Source organism: Hippoglossus stenolepis, chromosome 9 (assembly GCF_022539355.2).
Source record: "Hippoglossus stenolepis isolate QCI-W04-F060 chromosome 9, HSTE1.2, whole genome shotgun sequence".
NCBI lineage: Eukaryota > Metazoa > Chordata > Actinopteri > Pleuronectiformes > Pleuronectidae > Hippoglossus > Hippoglossus stenolepis.
Window position 1 is genome coordinate 5168236 of NC_061491.1, and position 25951 is coordinate 5194186.

At 44.9% G+C, this 25951-nt stretch overlaps 1 protein-coding gene across 8 annotated transcripts; it reads right to left on the reverse strand.

Moving 5' to 3' along the window:
• Positions 1–10: 10 nt before the first annotated feature.
• On the reverse strand, positions 11–25875 carry mtmr3 (myotubularin related protein 3). 8 transcript variants are annotated; one of them, XM_035165472.2, is made up of 22 exons: positions 25679–25875; positions 23670–23745; positions 22754–22810; positions 21350–21439; positions 20485–20601; positions 18493–18513; positions 16912–16994; positions 16159–16325; positions 15968–16064; positions 15541–15654; positions 14437–14621; positions 13964–14095; positions 13700–13811; positions 12449–12644; positions 11986–12171; positions 11569–11739; positions 10926–11071; positions 8925–10452; positions 8713–8823; positions 8544–8632; positions 6650–6676; positions 11–4593 (listed from the first exon to the last, which is right to left on the reverse strand). In XM_035165472.2, exons 3-22 carry the CDS (start codon positions 22754–22756, stop codon positions 4422–4424), a joined length of 3747 nt encoding a protein of 1248 aa, XP_035021363.1. In that variant the 5' UTR covers positions 22757–22810; positions 23670–23745; positions 25679–25875; the 3' UTR covers positions 11–4421. The 8 variants fall into 8 exon arrangements, with proteins under 8 accessions (XP_035021363.1, XP_035021366.1, XP_035021368.1 ...); XM_035165478.2 differs by having other exon boundaries at positions 4448–4593; positions 6655–6676; XM_035165475.2 differs by lacking the exon at positions 18493–18513.
• Between the last annotated feature and the right edge of the window lie 76 nt (positions 25876–25951).

Here is a 25951-nt window from a genome sequence, read left to right on the forward strand (position 1 = left end):
GACAACACAGTAGGTTTATCTAGTTTATTTCTCCTTTAATTCTACAACAATGTAATGCTCTCTAAAGTAAATCCAACAAAAAAGAAAATATTCAGACTGAACGAGGAGCACTTGTTGTTACAGGAAGTCGCTATGTACAGCTCCACACTCCTCTGACAGACATGAGAGGGTTCAAAGTGCTTATCAAACAGACGAGGGGAGGAGAATGAAACAAAAAGCACGAGTGATCCCTTTGTGAGAGACCCGTAATAAAACTGCTTGGCACCAGTCTCTACCGAAAGAGAGACGCACACACACACGCACACGCACGATGCATTCACATGTTCACACTCACGTCAGGTGATAACTGGGCCGTTGCAGCGTGAGTGAAGAGAAAGACAACAAAAGTACCAAGACCAAGAGAAAAGAAAATAACACAGCAAGGGATCATCCTGGCAACATGTGTGTAACCCCACCCCCCCACATACACACACACACACACACACACCATCATGCACGTACAATACTGAGAAGCACAGCTCACGTTCTGTTTCAGCTTTATTTTTGATGCACTCTGTGGCAGTGTCTACTTTATATCATGTGCAAAAAAATAGCCTCTTTTTTATTTTTCAATCAAGACGATTCACATTCATGGATTGTTGAACAAGCTCGTTGCCCCACATGCCTGTGACGGTGGTGAAATTACAGAGTGAGGAATTCTGCTGCCGACGTCTGATCTGAGAATTCCAGAGATGATGAAATATGCGGCGTTGGCAAACATTTCCTTTACATGTAGGAGACAGACGTTTGGGAGGAGTGTGAAGCCTCGGAATAAATCAGCTGTTTAACGGGAGCACTGATCTCGGATTAGAGGCCGTGTTTACATCAGCAGCACACACTAACATGTCCAGTTTCTCTCAGACAGCAGGGGGAGAGAGAACAGAGGCTCATCGTGGGTCGAAACCAAAATTTGAATTTGCTGCAGTTGTACCGTCTCAAACAAATCTGACGTGAAATGAAAATTTGGTCAGTCGATGCTGTCGCTTGTTCAAGTGTTTTGCAATTAAGTCATTTACATCTATGAGGGACAAACAAGTCTTTGTTTGTTTTCTGTTCTGTTTGAAAGAGTAAAGGTCGAGCTGTTGAATCGAACACATTCACCACTTCCACAGGACGCAGCGAGAAAAACACTTCAGTGGATGCTCTTCAACAGCTCCGCACTTCAACCCTCTGCTACCACTACTTTCAATCCAGCAGATCCGTGTGTCATCACAGTTACAAACAACAATATTACATCAGCTGCCTGATGTTACAGCTGTGGCTGATCGCTGTGTGTAGAACGTCCCTCGGTTAGCTACACCGCTTTTGTTTCAAGGTTTACGAGGAGGTGGGATCGAACTCTATCGTCCAGTGTGGAGACACACGTGGACACAGGCAGGTCCTCTGCTGTGTGGGGGGGGCATCACAAGACTTGTGGTCTCAACCAGAAAATTAAAGTCCGCGGCCGTGTGCTGCACCTTTAACGCTCCAGCTGACTAGCAGGGGGAAACCAAACAAAACACCCATTTTGAAAAATAACGACAAAGCCCATTCTCGATGACGTGAATGTGGAAAACAAGAGTCACTCAGTGACTACAAGCCGAGTGTGAATGTGTGTGCGCATGAGCGAGTGTGTACAAAGTAGAGGTAGTGTTTGTTTGATGAGATAGAATGAAGTCATTCCGTGTGTGTGTGTGTGTTTGAGGGGGGGGCTTTTTGGGGGTTCAGGCAGCTGGGGTTTTTTTGGACCACGGTTCTCTCAGTGCACAGACGTCTCGTTGGCAGCGCACACACACTCGTCATTTGATCTCGTGTTGACACGCGAGAGGCTCAGTGACACCTCTGACTCCACCCTCTCCTCCTCCCAGGGTGCATTGCTCCTACGTGGATTGAGAAATCATTTCATCCACACGTTACACAGAAGGAACACGAGTGTGGTCGTCGCCACAGGTCAGAACCACCTTTCACCCCTCAGTTCATAAACACTGATTATCCTGTGGCAATTTTGAATTGTCTGGATTATTATTTTTTTTTAAAACAGCAACAACAAAACCTCAATAAATAAAATCAAAGCAATGATCGCATTTTAAAAGGGAAAAACCACTGCAGCATCAACACAGGACACCCTGCTTCTCTATTTAAAAAAAACAAACACGCCTGTCACCTTCAACAGGCTGTAAAATATACGTCATTTTCTGTCATCGACAACATAAGAAAAACAAGTTAAAAAAAAAAACTTTTTGGTGACTAATTAAGTGAGCCACTATTCAAGGATTCTATACATTTTCTTAAATGCTATATAGGTATCTGAATATATTATTTAATTCATTTATCTTACAAAAACATGTGTGCGTGTGTTAGGCAGAGGGGGCGTCTCAGTGAAGCTTCATGTTCGGTTACAGAGTTTTAGGAAAACGCCAAGAGCCCTTTTCTTCTGCTGCTCTCCTGCACCTTTCAGCCACAGTGGAAATCACAAGTGATATCACGACTGACTGCCGCCTCAAAAACAGGAAGAATTAGAAGAAGAATATGGGAATTTGAATGTGTCAAATTCACACCTTCACTTCTGACTCCCACCAGAGGATTGAAAAGTGAGGAGAGGTCCAGCTCCCAGTGCCTGCTGGGTAAAAAAGACTGACAGGGAGGGGGCTGTTGTGAGAGAAGGGCATGAAGGAGAGATGACACAGCCTGTAAGTCCGCGTCGAGGTCACAAACAACCCACAGCTCGTCTGCCGCCTGACACAAAGCGACAACGCCACAACACATCAGTTTAGACTGGCGGCGGACGAGTAATAACAGTCAGTCGTGTGGAGGAGCCTTTTCTACTGCTCACTGATGAAGACTCACATGGCTGAAGTTATGTTACAGACACTAATAATAATAATAATAATGACTCTGACCGCATGACCGTCTGAGAAGGAAAAACAATATGAAGTTTCAGAAGCTTTGAAAACCTGCACATCACAACATGTGTCTGGACTGAATCTCAACAAACTTAAAATACTAACTCCCAATGTACAAACTATTTTTTTGGTGTGTTTCGTCTTTTCAAGTCAAGCTGTATACACGCACACACACGTCTGTGCCATTCTGTGTGAAAAGCTGAGTTAAAAACAAAAAACAAAAGCAAATGTGTTGAGATTCAGTCAATCAGAATATTAAAGGGTCAGTTCACCCAATAATCCCATCAGTGTCTGTTGGGAAATAAATGTTCCAGTTCCACATTACTGGAAACATCATGAGGACAACAACTGTCTGTGTGAAATCAGCTGTTTCACGTCTGAGAGAAGATTGACAAGTTTTTTCTTTTATCCTGATGACGTCATAGTGATGTCATCAGTGTTATCTCACTTTGGGTGTTGAGTCTACAAACACACACCTGAACACCAGAGCTCGATCCATACGCAGGAATAAAATGAGAAAGTATCGAGCAGGGTCGCAATGATTTTTACTGGATGGAAACTATATATTAGTGCAATGCTGGGTCACTGTCTATGTCATTAGAGCCCCACAAATAATAAACACTTATTAACAATTGAAAATTCTGTTTAGAGAAAATTATTTGATCATTTTTCCAAACAAAAACAAATTCAGTCTTTTTGTGTCACGTGTTATTAAAGAAAACTCTAGATTTTGAACTATTTGTTGGACAAAACAAGTTATTTAAATATGTACTTTTGTGTATTTATGTGCTCTGAGACTTATTAAAGGCTAAATGTCACTATTTTAACATAAGCAAAGTGAGCAAATGTGCTTTTTGTTCATTTGGGGGAACTGACCATTTAATCTTCCCCCTAAACAACATGTGTGAACATCACTCTCCATTCATTTCTGATGCTGAGGGACTCGTGACTGCTGGGAGATTTCTCACATCACCGCTGATCATACAGCCTCCGTAGAAAAAGAAGAAGTCCCTGATGGTGGGTGGAAGTCTAATGCTGATGAGAAATGTGGGTAAGTGGGGAAAACAGATTGAGTGGACCAAAGTCCTGCAGGAGACTTCAGCATCACAGTGAGACGACCTCCTCTGCCTTCCTCTGCCTGCCTGGTCCAAGGCACCAGGACGTCCATTCTCACTCCTCCGGCCTCGGAGTGAAGTCACATCGCTGCCACACACTCTGTGTGGCCAATGTGCAATTACTTCTCTCACACACTCTCACACACCCCTGTGCACATCCGCTGTTCAGAGCGCTCGGCATCTGGAAAACACGTCATTCAGCTCCGCTGCCACGTCGTCCTCGGTATATACACATTAAGAATTAAGTAACTTCCGCACACACACACACACACACCAAAGTACATGGGACATTCTGTGCAGCTCCTGTGCTCTTCCTCAGCAGTGCGCCTGTGTCAGCGCCTGAACGCTCAGCCGGACTCCTCCTTCTCACTCGCTCCACTGAGCCTCAGTTGGAGCTGGCTGTGATGGGCTTGTCCGTCTCCAGGTCCAGGGGAACCGGGCTGACCTGGAGGCTGCTGTAACACATCTTACAGACGCGGCTCGGATCGAACAGCTGCTGGCTTGGCACTGGGATCTTCTGGTCGCAGCAGCTGGCGCAGAACACGTTACCGCAGTTCCTGCAGGGGGAGACAGAGAGATCACTGCTGGACTCTCACACAGAGCCCGTCTACACCTACAGTTACTATGCGTCTACTTTTAGATCATGTTTACATGCGACTCAGCTACTTTACACTAGAACCAGGATCTTCAGGGCGAGTGAGTTTCATTTGATTGATGATGATTTGACAGAAGCCAGGATTTAATGGCATTAAGTTTTTGATAAGACTTTTCAATTTAGTTTGGGTTCCAAAATGTATGTTAAATCTTATAATTCTTAGAAATCTTCTAATATTAAAATCATGGAGCAATAAAGATAAACGATAAATATGACATTTTAAACACTAACATGTGGGAAGTGAAATGCTGCATCATAAGTCAATACTTGAACACAGAGTCAGAGTCAAAGATCTTCTGATTTACAGGCTCTTCTCACCAACAACCAGAATAATACTACTGCACTGCATCACATGCACAGCTCAATGCATGGAAATATAACATTCATATAATAAATAATATAATGTTACAATATGAATAATCATAAATAATAAGACACTATAATTGAATGATGACAAATGAACCCAGCAAACATCAGTGATGATCTGATTTATATTATAACAATCAGTCTTGATACCACTCCACTATATCAGACTACTGTCGCTGCCGTGGAATAATAATATTGATTAGTTTGCTCATAGATTCGGAGCTCTGTGGGGGGGTGGGGGGCTTGTGAGCACAATGTTATTTCATCCAAAATGAATAAATCAAGTCTCTGTGCTGTTAGCAGGATGATAGATAGTCTGGCTTTACTCACAATGGAAGACCCTGATATGAAAATGGAACCTTGTATTTGCTGTTTCTGATAATAATGTGATCTCTGGTGACACACAGTAAAACAGAAGTCAAGCAGGTGTGAAACTCAAACAACTGAGTGGTTCCTCCTGAGCATTGCACCACAGGCCCTCACGGCTCCACTGTTCAGAGGCACCACACTCAGTGGTCTCTTCGGGTCTTAATGACAGATTGTCAGGAATTTGATTCACTGATTTGAAACAGATCAGAGCCTTGTTGTTTGTCAGTCACCCAGTGTGTTTCATTATTAATGTTGGAGGCGTTGTTTCATTTGTCTTTTTAGTATATAAATAAATGACCAGAGTGGCTTGTTAACATCACACTGCTGTCAGTGTTTGTCCTCTTTCTGTTCTTCTCTCGCTGTTCATGTTCTCCTCAGACAAAACATTGGACCCCTGAAGACCCCTGTTTACACATGGCCCCTGTTTACAGTTGCACTTTGCTGTGATGCCCGACTAGATGTCGGGTTAGCGGAGGTGCTGTGACACTCAGCAGTGCTAACGTGATTTTTCAGCCTATCAAAAACACCAGTTACCATCACTGGACAGGAAGGCGGGTCACTCTGGAGGTGTCAGATACCCATGCTCACACTTAGATGTAAGGCCATGCTCACACTCTTACACACACTACACACGGTGGTCCCTCCTGCCTGCCTCTACTCACACTGAGCAGGAAGGTTAAAAAAACCAAAACAACCCATGTCATTCTCTCTGATTCTGTGACAGGTTGACTGAGAGCCTTCAGTACCATGCTGTGCTGCTGGGAGGTGAGATGCAGGGGGTTGGTTTGGGGCAGCATGCTGCCAGGGTGTATGCTGAGGGTGGAGGGAGGATGGGGTGCTGGGGTGCTGCTATGGCAGGAGGAGGGTTGAGGTTGGAGAAGTTTCTTTTTGTTTTTATTAATTCTAATTTTTCAGGAGAAGTAAGAATCAGCCCTCGACCGAACACAGCTGTTCCACTGGCAGCAGCCTGCTCACACTTACAGCCAGATCTAAAACCTCTGAATGAAAACACAGTCCAATCAATACATCTCAAAAATGATTGTCCCTGAGAACTTGCTAGGGTAAGGGGAACTAGATGCAACAATGCCAGGTAGGGGGTAGCGTGTAGGGGGTAGGGGGGGTGAGGACTGGGAAGAGGAAGGTGCATTGACGTCCAGTTAAAAGGGCAGAGGGTGGGTGGGTAGGTGGGTAGGTGGGTAGGTGGGTGGGGAGCCGGATCTCACCAGACCTCCTGGACAGGTTCTCTGCCACTGTAGAGGAGGAGAGGGGCAGACAATGGATAAGAACTGACTGGACAGAGGAGAAAACCTAAAGCACTAAAAACACACTTCCTGCTGAAGATGTGTAAAAATAATATCTAATATTAAACAGCCATATATGTGAGAGAGCTGCGACTCTTTACTGTTAAAACTAGTCGGTTTTGTTTTTGAATCCAGAGCTGAATCTAGGGCTGGGCAATTAACCAAGAATGTATCGAAACCAACATTTATAACCTCGAACCGACTTAATCTTGCTCATGACGGTTAATTTGGTTCATACTTTGCCCAATATGTGCATTCATGAACTGTCGGGTTTCCGCTACTTTCATTTTGTGGCTGCGGCCCAGGTACTTTGTTCTGTACCATGTTATCCTGCTGCACACCCTCCCTCCTCAATCCCCTGCTGATCTGCGCTCACTTACTCACACATGCGTATACATACTCTGTCACCCAGATGCGCTCACAGGTACCGAAATTTGGCACTGATTGATTTAGCGTTAATCGGTACCCGGTAGTGCTGACGTAATTCTGTCGGTACCCTTAAAAGTACCGAGTTCAGTACCCAACCCAATTGTGCACGCAGTTCACCTGCAACACACAACACGAGACATAGCGTGACGCGCACAGCCAGGAAATCAGGGTTAGAGTGACTGGAACGATCCGGATTCATGATCCGACAGATTGATTTATAACTAAATAAATGTGATCATTTTTGTTTGTGAGGAGACGCACACACACTCCTGCAGACAGCAGAGCAGATCTTCCCCCAGATTATGATGCAACGCAGTGTTTTAACTTCATTGTTGCAGAAGAATGCGTCGTTTATCCAAGAACATAAATATGAATTCAACAGAATATTATAAGATAATTTCTTTGTGTGAGTGATTAGAAAAGAGGAGCAGAATCGCGGAGTAATGTGCCTTGTGTGTGTGTGAGTCAGATCACGATCCTACTGGGTCAGGGGTTGGCTGCCTAAAATAATCATTCATTAATCCTAATCGAAAAGTTTGAAATAATCGTGATATTGATTTTAAGTCATATCGCCCAGCCCTAGCTGACACAGGTTCATGTCACTAAAATCTCTGCCACTCAGTGATGAACTTGATCCAACTCACCAGAAGGAAACAAAAAGGCCAAATGATGAAATGAGGAAATGATAGCACCAGAAGAAAAACTAGCTGAAATACATTAAAATGAATCTGTTGTCCGTCTGTTGCACAATAAAAAGCATCAATCGAAATCCTGATGCTTCCAGATAATGAAAGAAAATGGACACCGTTGTTCCATCTGGCACTTTATTCTAGACAGTTATTGTTTCTTGTCTAACAAACCCTGAAGTAAATAAATCAGTCTAACAACCTATCACAATGACAGGCTTTGAATCAAAGGACCCAATAATGACTGCAATACAAAATAGAGATGTGGAATCTGAGTCTGTCTCTCACATCTCAAAACCTTTTGGAAACGCAAGTCTAAATCATAGGTCTGATGGGAGAACAGGGAGGCCCTGTTCAAAAATGTATCTTCTGTCGTGCTTGACAATAATCTGAGATCTTACCATGATAGTAATATGTTTGTATCAATAAGAATGAGCTGCCGGAGACCAAAATTAATCAATGGTGTAGTTTTAAACTCATGTCTGCAAGCAAAGTCATAAAGAGACAAATTCAAGAGTCATACTGATGCAGAGTGTGAACTGAAAGCTGAATCTAGACTCAGTCTGGATGTATCTGAAGAAGAGAGGAGCAAGTTTAAAAAGAGGAAATCTCTTTGAGCCTCAGCAGGACAGAGGTAAGTGGTTGATGACAGTGATGGTGAAGCTTTAAGCGTCTGCAGCTCGATAGTCCGCAGTATTTACCTGCAGTGATGCTTCCTGGTGGCGAGCCAGAACCTGCTCTCACAGCCGTAACACTGGGCTGCCAAATGGTCAGGGTACCAGCGAGTGACCTTTAATGTACAGAGCAATTAGGTCCATAAATGTAACCTCTAACTACACATAGACATTATTTTTCTTATTCAAGACTCACCTCAGTGTCCTGCTTGTCCACCTGCTCCCAGCTGGCCTCAGAGAAGATCTCAGTGCTGCAGCGCGACAAACAGTTGTGGTCAAAGTTGTACTCATAGTCTGTCATTGATGTCTGCATGGGGGGAGACAAAGAATCAACAAATGATAAGGAATTGTGAAGTTACGTCCTGGTGGTAAACAGTCAGTTTTCTCGTCAACCTGTCAGCATCTTACCACTTCGTCTCCCATGTCCCCGTTGACCCTGTGGGAGCCTGTGTGCTGCTGATTCTCCAGGCGGCTCCACAGCTCCTGCACCTGCTTCTTCAGAGTCTCCACCTCCATCTGGTGCCCCGCCTCGATCTGCCTTAGCCTCTGCTGGATGGCATCATTGTGCAGAGTCAGCCCATCATCGTCCAGGTGATTCCGCGACGGCTGTTCTGGGCTGATGGCGGCCCGGCTCAGGAGGGAGTGGCAACACCGGTGGTGAGAGCAACTGCCCCGCGGATGGAAGATCAGGGAGTTACAGCTTGCGAGGGACATCTGTCGACTCAGAGGGGCCCGCTCCCCGTTCCCTTTGGCCCAGTGGGGAACTCCGCAGGGCTCCCCTTCGGAGCTGTCGCCGTTACAAAGCCCTTCCCTGCTGTGGTCAGCACTCACAGACTGAAAGGCACTGACAGAGGGTCGCTTGGTGGCCCCGTTCAAAGTTCTGATGAAGCTATGCTCGCCTGCCTCTAGCCCTTTCTCTTTCCGGGAGCAGGGGGGCTGGCTCCTGCCGTCACTGCAGGGTTGACGGCCCAGACACACAGGCGGCTGTGTGGGCAGCTCCAACCTACTGCAGGCCTCTTCAGTTAAAGTCTCTGTTGAGCTTTCCATGAGAGAGGCCCTCTTCTCCACCTGCTCCATCAGCTCAGAGACACCGTGGTCAGATTCAGAGTCAGGGCAGGTCTCCTCATCCACGGCAGGATCTTCAGGTGAACTGTCCACAAAGCCGTTAGTTATAGTTCTATGTGCTGCAGTCTGCTCTGGCTCATCTGAGCCGGACTCACTGGGTCCATGTGCAACCTCTTCTTTAAAAGAAGAATTCTCAACATCCTGCGTCTCGACATCCTCTGGTGTCTGAGTCACCTCAGCCGCCTGTTCATCCAGCTCCTCTGCCGTCTGTGCAGGCGGAGGAGGAGACTCACCGTCCTCCTCAGCCTCCAGTCCACCATGCTCTGGTTGGTGACCATTAGAAAGTGTTTCTGTTTGCACCTCAGTCCCATTAACGTCAGTGCACTCATTCTCATCCTCAACCTGTGCTTCTTTCTCCGACTCTGTGTCAACAGTGTTAATAACTTGCGTGACAGCAGCACTTCCCTCTTTCTGATCTGCTCCCGCCTCCTCCTTTGTGGCTTCCTGAAGTATGTTCTCCATTTGGCCTTCGGCAACACCCACCGCCACAGAGAGCTCCGCCTCCTCTGCTTCTTCTCCTGTTGCAGCTGGGGATCCCTGTCCGAGCTCCGCCAGCAAGCCCTGGGGCAGCGGGCCTTCGTCCAGCTCAGAGTCCGCTCTGTCTGGGTAAGGCCCCACTCCGTAAGGCAGCACCTCCTCATCCTGGTTCCCTCCTCCCTCTGGTCCTACTGCCATGTTGACCTCCAGAGATCGCCGGTGGTCCTGCCACTTCTCATTGAGGCTCGGGTCACTGGAGCGCCGGTTGGGAGCCAGGGAGCTTCCCAGCTCACATGCACTGGGCAGGTTGTCAAAAGAGCGAGTCTTCGTACATCTGAAGGTGAACAGAGATAAAAAATTACACACAGAAACAGCATCTCATTACAAAAAAGTGGCTCAATATATTCAACACCAATGCGATTCAATCTGAGGCTGCACAGAATCATTACAAAATGTTTGGCTAACAAATAAATCACACGTCAGCATCAACAAAATGAGAAAAATGCAGCACAAACGTAAAAAGAGAACCAGTCAGACTCTGTCTCTTTGAATCAGCTAGCTGCCAAACTCTGTCAACAATTAAATGATGCAGCTTCCTGTTGTTCTTCCACGATGGTACGATTTCCACGAGGCACAAAAACAGAGCATAGAAAAGTATCTGTCACTGTAAGGGCCCGAGCAGAGCAAAGCATCTAAGCAGACGAGTTGAAAAGATGAGCCTCTCCAGCTGTGGGAGTCGTCGACCTGTGTTTATCTTACATAGAGGAGGAAGATGGGGGGACTCGGGTACCAACACGCCAGGCTCACCTGCCCAGTGGTACATCCTCCGGGTTGGCACCGGGCACGGGGTAGGGGGCGCAGGACTCGTCGGAGGGTGTGGTGGGGGAGGAGCTGGGCAGGTAGACCGCCGTCCACAGCATCAGGTTGCGCACGTGACACACTGGGTGGAGAACCTGCAACAACAGCTGAGAACTTAACTGAGGATGTAAACAAGAAGCTAAAATACAGCTATATAATCTGGGACATGTGAAGAAATGAAACAAAGCACTTTGTTAGAAGGATGATGGATGAGAACCATTTGACAAGAGCATGTGAAGGCAGTTGTGGGAGTATGATTTGCCAGTCCTGGTGAGTTAAGAATAGTTAATGGCCATGACACCCCCGCACACAGAAATGCAAAGACAACAACAACAGGAACCAGAAAATGCAACTCTCAGAGGGGTGGCAGGAAGACTTCTAAATCAAATTTAAGACCATAACAATAAATATAAAAGGACAATATGAAATAATAAGATTCATCTGAAAACTTTGGAAACCCCAGCTCTCAGAAGGTTTGACTTTTAATTAATTCCACTGACACCTTTTCTACACTTTGTCTTTCTGGACTTCAGCCGGCTTTGTTTATAAAAAAAAAACTCTTTCTAACATGCTTGAGAAACAACAGACATACGGTCTCAGAGTGCGATGAGTACAGCATGTTCCTCAGCGTGCGGTTGGCCGGTCTCAGCAGCGACCACACTGAGCAGGTCCTCTCCTGGACGTGGCGGTCCTCCCTCTCCTTGCCACTGTTGCACAGGAAGGTGCCAAACAGACAGGAGTAGGCGTGCTGCACCAGCTTCACCTGCGTACACATAAACATAAGCTGGCATGTAGAGGCTTGCACAGAAACCTCAGGTATGATAATAAGAGCAGCGACAACAGGAGTTTCCTTGTGTGAGTCGCTAACACGCCTAAACAGCATTTCAGTGTCGCACAACCGAAAACTCAGTGTGATGACATGATTCAGAAGCATGCCATTTCAAACTCTGCAGATTAAAAACATTCTGCTGTGTCTAATCTCAGTATCTAAGAAGACTTTACAACGCACCAGAAAGGCCTCGTTAAACTCAAAAGAGCATGGAAACTGCCTCTGCAGCTGGTGCACACAGTCCAGCCACTGCAGGAACACAGGGCAGCGCTCGTTCTGATCCTCCGAGTTTTCTCCGTGGCCACAGCGGTCTGCGAACTTATGGCCGAAGTCCAGCCAATCGGTCTCCACCAAAACCTGGAAGCCCTGCATAAAGAGGTTACAACATCTTACATTCAATAAAATGTTGCTTCACTGTTGAGTCAGACTTTTAAAGCCAATCATGCTAAAAGTTTTTGAAAACTAAAAACAAATGTCAACTTATCAAGACTTTTCTGGTATTACATGTTTTCCCAGCAACATGTGGTGTCAATGTTTGTCTTCATGAGTTTTCAGGGGATACGTAATATGTCCCAGAAATAAAACACTTAAAAATGGTCCTGACCAGGGCTGTAGCTAAAAGAATGGAAGACTTCATCTGTACCTCAATGGTACGATAATAAGGGTCCAGCAGCAGTTTGGACAAAGCAACGATCTGAGGTGTGCGATCCCAGCCGTCAGAGCAGTGCACCAGGACGGGCCTGTGGTCGCGATCCACGGCGTTGACCACGAGCAGCGCCGCCTTCAGCAGCAGCGAAAGGTGCTGCAGCCACTTGGTGCTCTCCAGGGCAGAAAGCCAGCTGCAGGAACACACACAGCAACAGTGTGAAAAAAACACGACCCCATATGTCTCAGACACAAAGTGATGGCACACATGTTTTTATATGGACAAATACATAGCATGGACCAGTGCCACATACCACAGCATTTATAGCCTTAGCAAGTTTGAACTACGTATTAATGACTTCTGTATGTCTTTGTATAGATAAGAGTCCAGCTGTGGGGTAAGCTCTTAATGTTTTTCTGTGGAGAATTTAGCAGCTGAAGAACTCAGATATGAGACCTGTATTTGTCAGGTGTCCAGAAACATGACTGCACACAAACAGATTCCTTAACTTTGCCTGTGTGGATGTGGGTCATGTAAGATACAAATACATTACAAGGGTGACCACAGTGAGACATATATACACCTTGACCCACTTCAATACGAGTAAATGTTTCACTTGTGTTATCTTATCTAGGTTTGTGTTCCGAGCACTATTGGTGCGTTTGTCTCGTCTATAAACACAAAGAGTCTGTGACCGAGACAGGCTTGCGACATTTTATATTTTGATGTGTTTACGAGGTCACGCTCAGCAGACGTCATACACAGTATAGTTGTATGGTGGTGTAATGCTTGACAATTAGGAGAAAACTGGAGAAATCTGCTTATCCCGCTGTGTTCGACATAAACATCATAAGGTTTGTGCACAGGACTCTTATCTTACAACATATGGCAATGAACTGTATGAAACGTGTGAAAGCAAGGACACAGGGTTAGGAGTCTGTTTTTGTCTGATTTGATCTTCTAACCAATGTCAACAACGTTCTCTTAAGCCAGCGTGATTCAATTACACATCATTGTGGCACAGAGTCTGAGAGCACAGATGGAAAGAGATCCTCCACTTGGGGCTGGGCCAGGCCTTCTAAATCGGGCACAGATGTATGGCCAAGGCCAAAACACAGCTGTGATTACTAGTTACCTACAGTTACTACAGCAAAGCACGAGAGCTGTGGACTTAATAGTTTTAACCTGCAGAGCTGCAGAAGTAACAACAAGGGGAATTTGGAAGCATTGAAGAAAAAAAATACTTACTTGGCTGGATCAGGCATCTGAGTGCAGAGGAAACGCAGAGACTGGAAACTCTTGCGGATGGAGTGGATGTTGGCCATACTCATAAACACCACCTCACAGTTGGGATAGTATTCTGGAACAGGATGTAAACAATGGTAAAAAACGAATTAGAAGACAAAAGGGTAGTTGTGGTTTTAATTTTAGCACAGAGAACAAACATATTTATGGTTAATGGAGAGGCTGAATCGACAACACACTGATGTAATTGTTGCTCAGGGGACCTACCTGGGCATTCACAGCCTCCCCCCTTGGCCCTGTTCGCTACGGCAGCAGCGTAGGACCTGGCGTCCAGGATAAGTAACTTGTGGGGCTGGATTACCAACGTCTCCACCTCTGAGCTGTTGGTCATGGAGGATTCTAATGCAGACATAAAACACAGAGGTGAGACTCACTCACGGTGCATGAAACGAGAGCAGATGGGTCTGTTAGAGATCATTATCACAATTATAAAAAAAATCATCACAATGTGTTCATCAGAAGTTACTGTGATCTGTGTGAACCTGCAGCCTCAAACAAGGCCCGACACGCCGGATTGCACAACAGTGTCTGCAGCAAATTCATGCAGATAGAAAGACTTCAGTGAGGAAATCCTCCCGTCTGTGTGTGGAGGTGGGTGTTTGCTCAGCTGAAAGTGTGTGTGTGTGTGTGTACACAGTCTGTCAGATGCTGTGAGAGGCGGACTGGGTGTGAGCTCTCACCAAAGTCAGGCAGGTCTGAGCCATTGGTGTAGGTGCCGTTGGAGAGGTGTTTGCGGGAGCTGCTGTCCACGGCGCAGGCCTTGGCGATGGACTGGACCAGGTGCTCGTCATCAGCGTTCCTCCAGCCCCACCAGCTGACCTCTGGCTGACCACAGCGGGCGATCACAGCCCCCGTGCTCAGGTGCCTGTGTGACCAGTCAGCCAGAACAGTCAGTCCACTGCCCCAAGAAAACACTATGGCTGTTCACAGTATGTACGATACAGTCATACAGAGTTGTAGGTTGCGTCCTAGTTAAGAGACATGTATCTTCTATCTCTTGTACATTTACAAAAAATGTGATTTGAAGAAACTCAAAATATCAAAATGCACCACTTCACTATCTGATTAACATCACTGTTACTTTTCTTGTAAAAATGCCTCCCTATGCACAAACAGAGAATTTATACTGATAAGCATAAATTATTTTCAGAATTATCAATTCAAATTTTCGGACTAATTTGACATGTGATTGGATTTATGAAAGAAAATGTTGCAGGAAAATTTGCCAATGAAGAAATTCATTTCGAAAAAAAAGTTACAAGCAAGAAGTAAAATATCTGCCACAGAAGTGGGATTCTTTCCTCAACATGCTCCCAACTCATTGGATCTATACAGGGGCAAAAACAGACTTTCTTCATAAAGCACAGAGGTTGGAAATCACTGGTTACTGTAATCCTGCAGCCACCAAAGCAAACATTTGTCCTCAGATGCTGGAACTCGCAAAACAAAGTTGAAAGTTTTTCCAAAAACTAAAATCAAAGGCTTTAGGTGACTGTAAATAAAATGACCAAAATTCACTGAAGCTGTGATGCACTGCAGGTCATTGGTTAAGTCGGTAGTTTTGGTAATGGTGGAGAGTTATTTATAGTCTGCGTGTTGGGGTTTTACTGGCCAAAGGAGACGGTGGCACTAATACAGAGCCAAAGATATTACCTGAAGATGGTTTAATCCCTTTCACAAATAAAAAGGAACATCTGCACATAGTGACGCTTTTCATTTCTATGCAGTGGTAAACATGTTGGCTTTCTGGTTTAAAGAGCTCAGGGAGAAACAAACACACCGACCTATAAACCACAGCAGGAAACCTCTTCCAGGAGCGGAAGGCTGCCACATTTTCCAGCTCCTTGTCGGTGATCCAGGCTGGCACCAGGAGCTGCTGAGGATAGCTGGGGCAGAGTCTGTCAGAGCAGAGAGACAGAGAGAGTGGCAGCTAAACAAAGAGAGAGAGGGGCGGGGCGGCTAAAGGGTTCTGATAGCTCAACAAAAGTCTCTGTCTATGGACACTGAATCCCGGGCCGGGCCCTTCTTCTGCCCAGGGTGCAGCACCAGTGGCGTACAATAACACAACCACCCACTATATAACACACACACACACACACACTGAGTTATGATGTAAGCCAATGAAAGTAAAGGACGAACTGTCTTCTAGCTGAGGGAGATGGAAATCAACACAGCAGCAGCTTTTGTTTCCTGAATGAAAGCTGCTATTACCTGAACTTGCTGTTGATGTCAGATATCCTCCAGGCGTTTTGAGTGTCAAAGCCCATCCTCTCCACCTCATTCTTGAACCAGGAGGTCACATGTTCACCTACAGAGAGAGCAGAGATGTCTGATAAGTACAAAGCGGTGCAGAGTAGGGCTTCTGCTTGGGTTACGTGAGGACACGTGAGGGTCAGGTTTACCGGGTCTGCACAGCTCGCCGTGCTGCTCCTTCTCACCGGCGTACACGTCCATGCACCAGGCATGGAAGGCAAAGGAGAACAGGTCCTCCAGACGAGGGGGAGGGCGCACGACAACGTTCAGACGTTTCAGCCATTCCTGACACTGCTCGAACGCGGCGAACTGACACCTAGGAAGTAAACAAGGGAACGCAAAAGCCGTTGTTACATTTTCATCAGGATACGAAATATTATAAAAGTGCTACTCAAAAAGGCTTTCTGATGTACGACACAGACACTAAGAATCAAGTAAAACCTTGTTTAAATTATTATCCTTGTTTGTGGAAAGCATGTTTCCTGACCAGAGTAAATAACAACCGGTGCTACTCTCTAAATGGCAGCTGCGCAGTCTGATATTAAAGTCAAATCAAACATGTTTTTCCCAAACCCATGTGTTCTGGAAAGGTTCAGGTCTTGGCTCAGAGGTACTAATTATGAATGTAGTCATTTGAGTTGAGAAAAGGAGAACTGTAAAACAAACTGAGCTGGTAAACAGTCTGCATCATTGACTTTTTCTCTCCTTGTTGCCATGTTTAAATGTTTCTTTAGCAACCTTAAAACTAGCATCTGGACCTACAGGAGAGAAATCAGAAAAACATCTTTAGTTTTACTCTTAGCCGTTTTCTGTACACCACATGCAATGCACAGAACATTACATGTTTCTTACACCTTTAACAGGAGGAAACAGCTGGAAAGGCTTAAGAGTGCTGGACATACCTGACGACTTTGCAGTCCTTACAGGTCACGTGGAGCTGGAACATATCCCGACACTCCACGCTCTCTATGAGCTGAAGAGGGACCTGCAAAGTGACAGAGTGGGGACATCAACTCTACACTCAACAACAGTCATACAGAAACATTAAGGCTACATCCACACTTAAGGATATTTTAGTTTGAAAATGCATCACTTTTGCAACGGATGTGCCAACTGTCCTCACTACTGCAGAGTTTTCAAGCACCTAAAATGTAGACCTGTGCAAACACTGCTGGCCTCGTTTTAGTTGGAAAACTCAGAACTCAGAACCTGCTTTCTAGTCTGAAAAGACAGAAACAGACACCCACGGGTTTGTTTCTTGATGAGGTCTAAGCATTCACGACTAGAATACCAGTCGCGACTGCAACATGGACAATGAAAAAAAGTATTATAGCCCCTGCAGCCACTAACAGTTCCATCTTGTTGTCAGCCCAAGAAACGAAATCCCTGGTCTTAATTTTTACATACTGCTTTTTTGCAGTTTAGGAACCGATAAGCAGAACCAAAAACCTTTTTACCAGGTTTCGGGTTCCCAGCCCTAATGTCCAGTGTGAATGTGGTGCTATGTGTTTTCAAGCATGTTAGTACGAACAGGGACTATTTCAGATACATAGCTAAAACACTCTCCTGAACAAAAAACATTTTGTTTTGAAATGAAAAACATATCAGTGTGGACGTAGCCTCAGTGGAATACCAACCCATGCAGTCTGTAAAAAAAGTGTGAGAGACTGCAACTTACAATCCATTTAGCAAATTAGTGGTGGTCAACATGGTAAAATGCCTCCATGCCGAGTATCATGTGAATACATGTGCTGCAACATCACATTTTTAGTTCATATATTTCATTGTATAACCAAAACCACTCAGCATGATGCTAAAAAACTCCCACAGTTAACTTGTTCACATGCATTTCCATTCATTTCTTTATTTCACATTTGCCTGAGCTCTGTAATATATAAATAATCTAACGTTTGCATATGGGCGCATAAAAACACTCAATATGAGATCATGAAGAGCTTGTATCTGCACTTCCCTTTTGGCCCAGAGCTACAGTCTTATCTTTTGTAGGCACACACCATCCAAAGTACAGAGCTGTCATGTGCTTATGACTTCAGAGCACACTCTGAGCACTGCAGGGAAAGACCTGTGCTGCTTTTGACTCAGCTCTGTTAATTAGCCACAGTAAAAAAAACTTGTCAGCAGCACAGTGCACTTTTATAAAAAGGTGTGGCTCAAGCTGCTGTTCACACACAGTCCAGAGCCATGCACAATTCACAGCCAGGAATCAGCAGGTCAAGCTCCCAATACATTAGTGTAATGACAGTGTTACAGCCTGGTGGAGATTTGTTGATTTCTTAAAATACTGGTGGCTTGAATGTTTTGTGTAGATAGATTTTTCTGCGGATGTTTTTTCATCACGTCTACTTTAATCCAGCACCTGGTGTTAAAGTCCTCGAGGCACCAGCGAGTTAGCAGACAGGCAAACAATTTATACGCACAAATTACACAGTCATCCACTCCACGCCGTGCAGCTGGGTACTTACAGACAACTCGCAACAACAACTCTATCCAAAACAAAACAGAGAGAACATTAGTGAAAGGGATGCACATTAATTTGGAACTATTTTCTCTCTGCAGGGATGGACACATTCCGGATGTTCGGGCATCCTGCTGTCGCAACTCAATTCCTGCCTTCTAATCTACATCGCTAATCTGGCCAACATCAAAATTCCTGAGCTGCTTGGTAACAGCCTCTCACTCCTCCAGCACCTCCCTCCTCTGATTTGTGAGCTCTGACAACCCTCCCATGTGATGCAGATGCCTCGTCGACACGTCCAAATATGTGTGAGCAGAACGCCGACTCTGTACAGTGAGCACAGAGAGGTGGTTTGTTAGCCAGCGACCAGAGGCATGGATTCCAATAAAACCCACCTAAATGTGATGGGCAGCCATTGGCAACACTCACCAGAATCAATGAATAAACCAATGAACCTACTGCAGATTTATACAAGAACTTTGGTAACAAGCCAAAATTCTCAGATGTAACAAGTTTCACCCACACAAGGACATCGTACGCCTTCGCTGTCACATTTCAGGAAGTATGGTCACAATGACTCCTTCTGTTCCTGAGTTATGTGAAATAACAGCCGGTAAAGTGTTACTACAGAACATCATGATGCCACAGAGGGTGACCTTTGACCTTTTAGATATAAAATGTCCTACTTTCATACAAAATAATATAATCACAATTAAATGCCCTGCATTTATATATTTATATAGCACTTTTCTAGTCATAATGACCACTATAGCACTTTACGAATCAAATTTGGACACATTAACTGATTGCTTCAATATTTGTTACATCATATTTCTAGTGTGTGTCACACTCATACATCCCACTCACACACTGACAGCACAGTTGTCAGGTACCCAATCAGGAGTAAATAGTGAAGTTGTTTAGGAATATTTTCAGCTCTGCATTTTGCGTAATGGTGAGTATTTTCTGCAGCAAGTCTGTATGTGGGCCTGATACAATGTCTATTGAAAATGATGAAAATCATCCTGTGCAATAGTGCATCTCACTGATGTGAATCCCAACACAGACAAACACTTGCAGATAGGATGAATTCATCATCTCTCCTTGACATTTTCTGGGATTTATTGACAATAAGAATCATATCGTTTTCAATAATATGAATAAATGTTATTACACTTACAAAGATGATGATAGTTTATAAGAGAAGGAGGTGAAACAACAAGTGTTTTCCTGTAGCAGATGATTTGTCATTGCTCAACTTTCCTGCTATCGCTTGTCTGCACCAGAGCAGCTTGACGATCCTGACACACCATATTATTTTCATTTAAAATATTTAATTTATGAATAATAATAATTTGAATAATAACATGAAAGTAGATTATTGCTGCATGAAACAACAGAGAATAGCCTCTGGTTTCTTTAGTATCACAACCCTGTCCACAAGATATAGAACATACAGCACTAATGTTTATATTTGTTTGTATTTGGTGTGACTATAGGTTGTAAAAATAATTTTCTACATTTAAAGTAGCTCGTCTGGCAGCAAGAGTATAAAAAGCTCTACGCACATCGAATATCCTAGCAACAAATGAGGACGTTTTTTTTAGAAAGTGACCACACACTCTCACAAAGCTAGTCTCTCTCGAAACGTGGTGAAAAGAGAGAGAGGGCTACTGTTATGCATCCCCTCTGGAACGACTATAACCATGGCGACGGCAAGTGCAGAGAGAAAGCAGCGCGAGCAGGCGAGCGGAGCGCAGAAGCGGAGGTGATGAAGAGTCACGTGGCACTGCTGCCAGCTCAGATCAGCTCTGAATGGCCTGGTCACCACAGCACTGGCACAATGGCCCCGGCTCTGCCCATTCACAAAACATTAACACTCTCACAAAGCCTCAAATAGAAACACTGTGCCTCATTCTCCAGTTATTTTTTAACTGTGTGAAAGACGGTCTCTAATCGTATCTGACCTTGAAGCTCATCATCAGTCTGAGATACTTACGTTGACAACAGATTCTTTGAACTTGATGTGCAGGCGGTAGTTGGATATCGCGATGATGGCATCCTCTGCTCTCCCGACATACTCCGTGAACTCCCCGTGCAGCTCAGGAAAGGGCACCTAGCAACGGCAGGTGATAAAACATTTCAAACTACATACAGCACCACAAAGCTCAGCAGTAAGGATGCTGTGAAGCACACAGGGCTGTGGTATGATCAGTTATTTCACTAAATATGGTTTTCATGTCTATACTGCAACTTATGTCAATATGCTGAAAATTTTTGCTGCAGTGCTCAGGTGCAATAAAATGCTTTGCTCATACAGGTGATCTGAGTAAAATGAACAAACAGCAAGAACTTTTTCCATTAAACAACAAGTGAACTTTGTTAATGTTCAAGATGCATTCTTTGATCATGCCTCGCTTGTAAATTAGTCACTTTCAGTGAGCTACGGCTTTTGCTCCGAAGCACAACACTCATTAATGAAATGTGAATTTTCAAGATAAAGCACTTCTACTTTAAGTAGCAGCAACAAGCTGAGTGAAAAACAGAAATGAGAGTGCAGACAAACAATAAATGCCTGGAATGAGCAGTCAACCAATAACAAGTGTTTACTTGTAGACCTCGGAGCAGGAGATAAAAGTCTTGTCTTATTAAGACAGAAGGTAAACATTTACTTTTAAAGGGATCCCTTGTCTTTTGACACTTTGCTTCTGAGACTGGTCAAACAGAAAGTGAGTTTGTGTCTCAACAGTCGGGCTGGTTATGTAACCCATTACTGAGAAGACACTCATGGTCATGCATTAAGTGTCAGGTTAAAGTTTTTTTATAAAACACAAGATGAGCAGCGACAGCAGCGACATCCTCACCTGCATGTTCTCCTCCTCCAGGACGGGGGTCTTCTTGGGGAAAATGTGATTGGCCTGGATACACTCCAAGCTATGCTGCCCCTCCTCCCCCTGCAGAGACAGTGGCCTTTTTAGCTTTTACAGAATGAGCATCCACTTACACAACCTTCTTTCACTCGCATACTTTTCTTTCATTTTAATATGGCTTTTTATGTGTGTGTCCAGGGAGGGCTGGCTGAGAACTTCTCTCTGCTCCTGTCACACACTTGTGTACAGTGACACATGCATTCAAAGCTTTGACAGCAGATCAGACATTAAAAAGCCTTATACAAGACCACAGTGAAATCAGTTATTGGGAATATAGCTACTGCCACAGCAACATCTGATTGGGTTTCAAACTCTTTTGAAATGGTGTGTCACAACCGTTGTAGTGACACACCAATGCTGTAACGCTGCATTTATAATGGTTTGTGTGGCCCAAGTTCTCCTTCCCACCCACACGGAAATATGCAACCCAGGCTAATTTACTGTAATCACCCCTTGTACAATGAAACGTGGTATTACAGATGCCAACAACATGCAGTGCTTTAAAAGTGGAAATAGATATGGTGATTTATCTACACAAGACCTTAAAAGGAGATTCTACACCTTAATTTTCAAATCAAATACGCACATTTGGTATATTTGTATTTAAGTTGTTACTGGCAGTCTGTAGGCTTTCTTCTCGAATGAAAGGTATAGGTCACACTAGACTTATCCAGGATGAACACATTTCACAGAGGATGCCTGTGTGGGGAATGTGAAACATGGATATACAAACAAGAGTCTGGGATTTTTGATCAAGGGAAAACTGTTGGGGAGAAATGTCTGGCCTTGTGCTGACAGATCGACAGGATTCTATGGCCTGTGTTTGGTAAGGAGCCACATTTATTCTGAACACTGTGAAAAGAAAGATGAAGGTGGTTGAACGTGACAGATAAAGGGACAGTGGCAGCACATCCTGTGTGATGCTGGCTCAGCATGAGCTGTGCTGATAGACACAGCCGCCGTGGCTGAAGGAGCCGTGTGCTGAGGCCAGCCAGGGGGCAGCCGCCACACAGCAGCGTGCCAAGTACAAAAAGAAAACACTCACACATACACACACAGTTCAACGGGGAATGCATCCCATCCACTGGTTATGTCATGTTGCGCCGGCACAACACACATTTCTGCAGTGAATACAGTGAAAGCTGCCCTGCTTAGACAGCAGCCTTAGATGACCTTTGACACGGTCCCAGATGGTGTAACTGTCTGCTTTCCGGTAAACACGGCTGGATAAAAGAGAAAATCAATGGAGAGTTTCCGATTCAGTCGTCAGCACCCAGGCCACCCGACAGACAGACAGCTGTTACTCTGCAAAGCATACATGAAGAGATGGTACTTTACCATGGCCCCTGTGAAGGAGAGTGGGTCACCCAACAAGGAACTCCGGCCTGGACCAGTCTGTACAAAAACAACACAGACAGTTGATAAGTAATTCTGACAGAAAGCATGTAAATCATACGCGGTATCTTTATACTACTTGTCACCCACACATTCCAAATTAAACCAATTTTTTTTCCTTTCTCCAGCCAGAGGTGTAGCTAGTAGCACCAGGATCATTATTGTAAAATATGGAGCAATGTTTGAAGAAACAGAATTCATTATCAAAATACTATACTGTATATATTATTGTGCTAAAGTTTCATTATAGTTTTAGCTATAGTTTTGAATCTTAGCTTAGGGAGATGGTAATGATGCTAAAATGGAAACACTAGTTTATCGGTGCACACCAGTGGCTATAAGGTTGGAGCACCACCCAGGCACCCACCAACTATGATGTCCCCGGTTCAACTTTGGCCTAGGACCTTGGTCGCATGTATCTCTCCCCTTATTAACAGTAATTTCATTACAGTTTAATGTCAAGTGACAACACAAAATGCAATTCCGTTGTTTTTATTTAGATTTTATGTGAAGACTTTCATGGAGAAAAACGATTCAGTTAGAGGCTGGGGCGGCAAACTGTGTCCGTGATGTTGTACCGAAGCATCAGCAGTTATAAATACTTTCTCAAAGAATGGGTGTAGGCAACAAACTAATTGTAGATCATGATCGACCAGGAGACTGTGAGCCCCTAGTAGGGCAATCATGTTCAAAATGTTCAATAGCTAATCAATTCAACATGAAATGGCACTATAAAGGAAGGCTTAGCCAGCAACAGCAGCATGTGGCCTTCAGTAAAGAAATTATCATTTAGCTCCTTTAAATTTAGTAATACAGGGTAAAAGCACCAGTGGCGACATCACGGATCCTTAAGACTTACCACAGACAATCAGTAATGGACGATGAGCAATCCTGGTGATCTTGTTTGGAAACTCTCACAAGTAAGACATGGAAATCTGTGGAAATTAAGGCAAACATGCAACTGAATAATAAGAAAATGCTTTCCCCTTACAAACAGCAGACTTTTCCCCTGAGACATTCGAGCTACAGAAGCTCTTTTGATTCCCTGGCAAATATAGCTGCGCTGGTGGGCACAGTGGTTTGCATGTGAGCTCAGAGATACCACTTAAACTCATTTGTGGAATGGAGAGAAAAAGCTGGATCTTGATGTACTATACCATCTAACCAGTGAACAGGTATAGTTCAGCCACATGAGCTGATCATCTAAGGTTTACTTTCAGAAATGCACTCTGAACACCACATTCAATTTTAACCCTGACTACCACCCAGCTGGAGGGTGTGGCAGATATTATTGTGGTCAAACTTGGTTAACAATGGCTGGTTACCTGCATTCATTGCTGCTCGGGCACACATGTGACAGGGGCACACATGTGACAGAGTCACACATTTCACAGCACTCGTCTGGTGGGTGGTAGTAACTTCTTGCAAAAGTGTACAGTCGAAATGTCAATATGGCATTCCCCAACAGATACCAACGTTTTGTTCAGGTAATGTCACACTATCTTGTGGTTCTTTAAAGTGATATCGCCTAACATCTCTCCTACAGACAGGCGACCTGTTAGAGATCTCTCAGCATACAGGCCCACAAATAGTTATAAAGGTCAGCTTCTCTTGCAGAGACTGAAATCTGATCTGAGGAGGTCAGTGAAGGAGCTGCCCAGGACCTCAACACACCTTCTCATGAGCATTTAAGATGCCGCAGGGCAGAAAGAAGAGGAAAAGCTCCACTGCCCCGGCGGCTGGTGAGGCCTTCAGCAGCAGGCTGGTGGATTAAAGGGGTGTGAAGCAGCAGAGGGAGGTCACTGTTTCACTGACGGAGGTCCAGCTCTTTCTGCCTGATAAAGCATATCTGCCCAACACACACACACGACTCTGTTTACAGCAGCGGGCTCATGACCCGTGGATGCGGCTCAGCCTGGCTCTGGGTTCAGAGTCACACAGGAAAGGCTAAGCCCCTTAGAGCCTTAACGTTACTTCTGTCCCGTGACCGGCCACCACGCATCACAGGCGGAAACATCATCGAGCCAATAGCCCCGATCGCTTTGCTTCTCTTCAGCGAATTTCCAAATAGAAAGCATGACTGAGACGATGACCTGCAGTGACTGACTTTTAGCTTGTCGGTCAAATGGCTACACTGCACATAGCAGCAGCACTAGAGGATTAAGGATCGCATAGGGAACATACATGTCGGCTAACTGGATGTCTAAAAACAACAGACTGGGCTAGCTGGCAGTTAACACCACTGCTTCACTTTGTGATTCAATGGTTGCAAAAAAACATCAGTGATATTTGAATGTATCAAGATAATCGTGGCGTGGAAAGCCAAAAGAAGCTAATGTGACCTGAAACAACAGTAAACACAATCGTGATCTTCCCAATGAATGCTAGCAAGCTAAGAGCTCTAGAACACAATGTTACCAACCATGGAGGAACCATCTACTGTCAGATGGTAACACGGCAGAAAGATCAGTTACGTCAGCTGGTAAATATTGAGCTGCACGTTAGACAAGCTATTATTCCTCTGTGGGGACGTTAAGCTACATTTTCTGCAGCCAGCTAGTTAATAGTTAATCTAGTATGAAAAAGTAATGCTAGCAGGCTAACGCCCGGTCGGCAGCTGGTAGTTAGGTTGTAACGCGGGTAAATGCAGTTATATTAGCAGCGTGTTGTTGTGTAGTAATATCACAGTACTCGGTGTTGGGCATCAGTAGCTGCTAACACAGAGCGGCCAGCCCGCTGGCTCGCTAACATTAGCTGGCTGAGCTAGCGCGGCTCTGTGTTTTTGTTGTTATGAGATGGAGGGCGGACCCCAAAAAGGAGGCCTCTGTCAAAACACACCGAGGAGCGAGCACGACCCGGCGGACTCACCAGAGAAACGCGACGATGAGGAGCGCGGAGCCGAAGATTCACCCGCAGCCCGTGCAGCTACTGCGCAGCAAGGAAACCTCGAGCAGACAAACCGGAGTCATATCCGAGCCCAGGCCAGCTTCACTGCGTCCCTCTCCAGCAGAGCCGTCGTCGCCATCGCAGCGAATTCTCCAGCCCAACAACCTACGTGGTGCGTCATTGCGTCAGAGCGACACTCCGGGCGGGGGAGGGGCTGGGACGTACCACGCGGTAGCATCATGTAAACACTGCGCC

Bases quoted from the DNA above. Each gene is read 5' to 3' on its own strand.
- mtmr3 (XM_035165472.2), bottom strand. The intron at 20,602-21,349 runs GTGAGGATGTCG...TGCCGTTGCTAG, and splicing joins TGGAGGAGGAGAACATGCAG to GTGCCCTTTCCTGAGCTGCA. The intron at 10,453-10,925 runs GTGAGCCTGGCG...GTTCACCTTCAG, and splicing joins GAGGATGTACCACTGGGCAG to ATGTACGAAGACTCGCTCTT.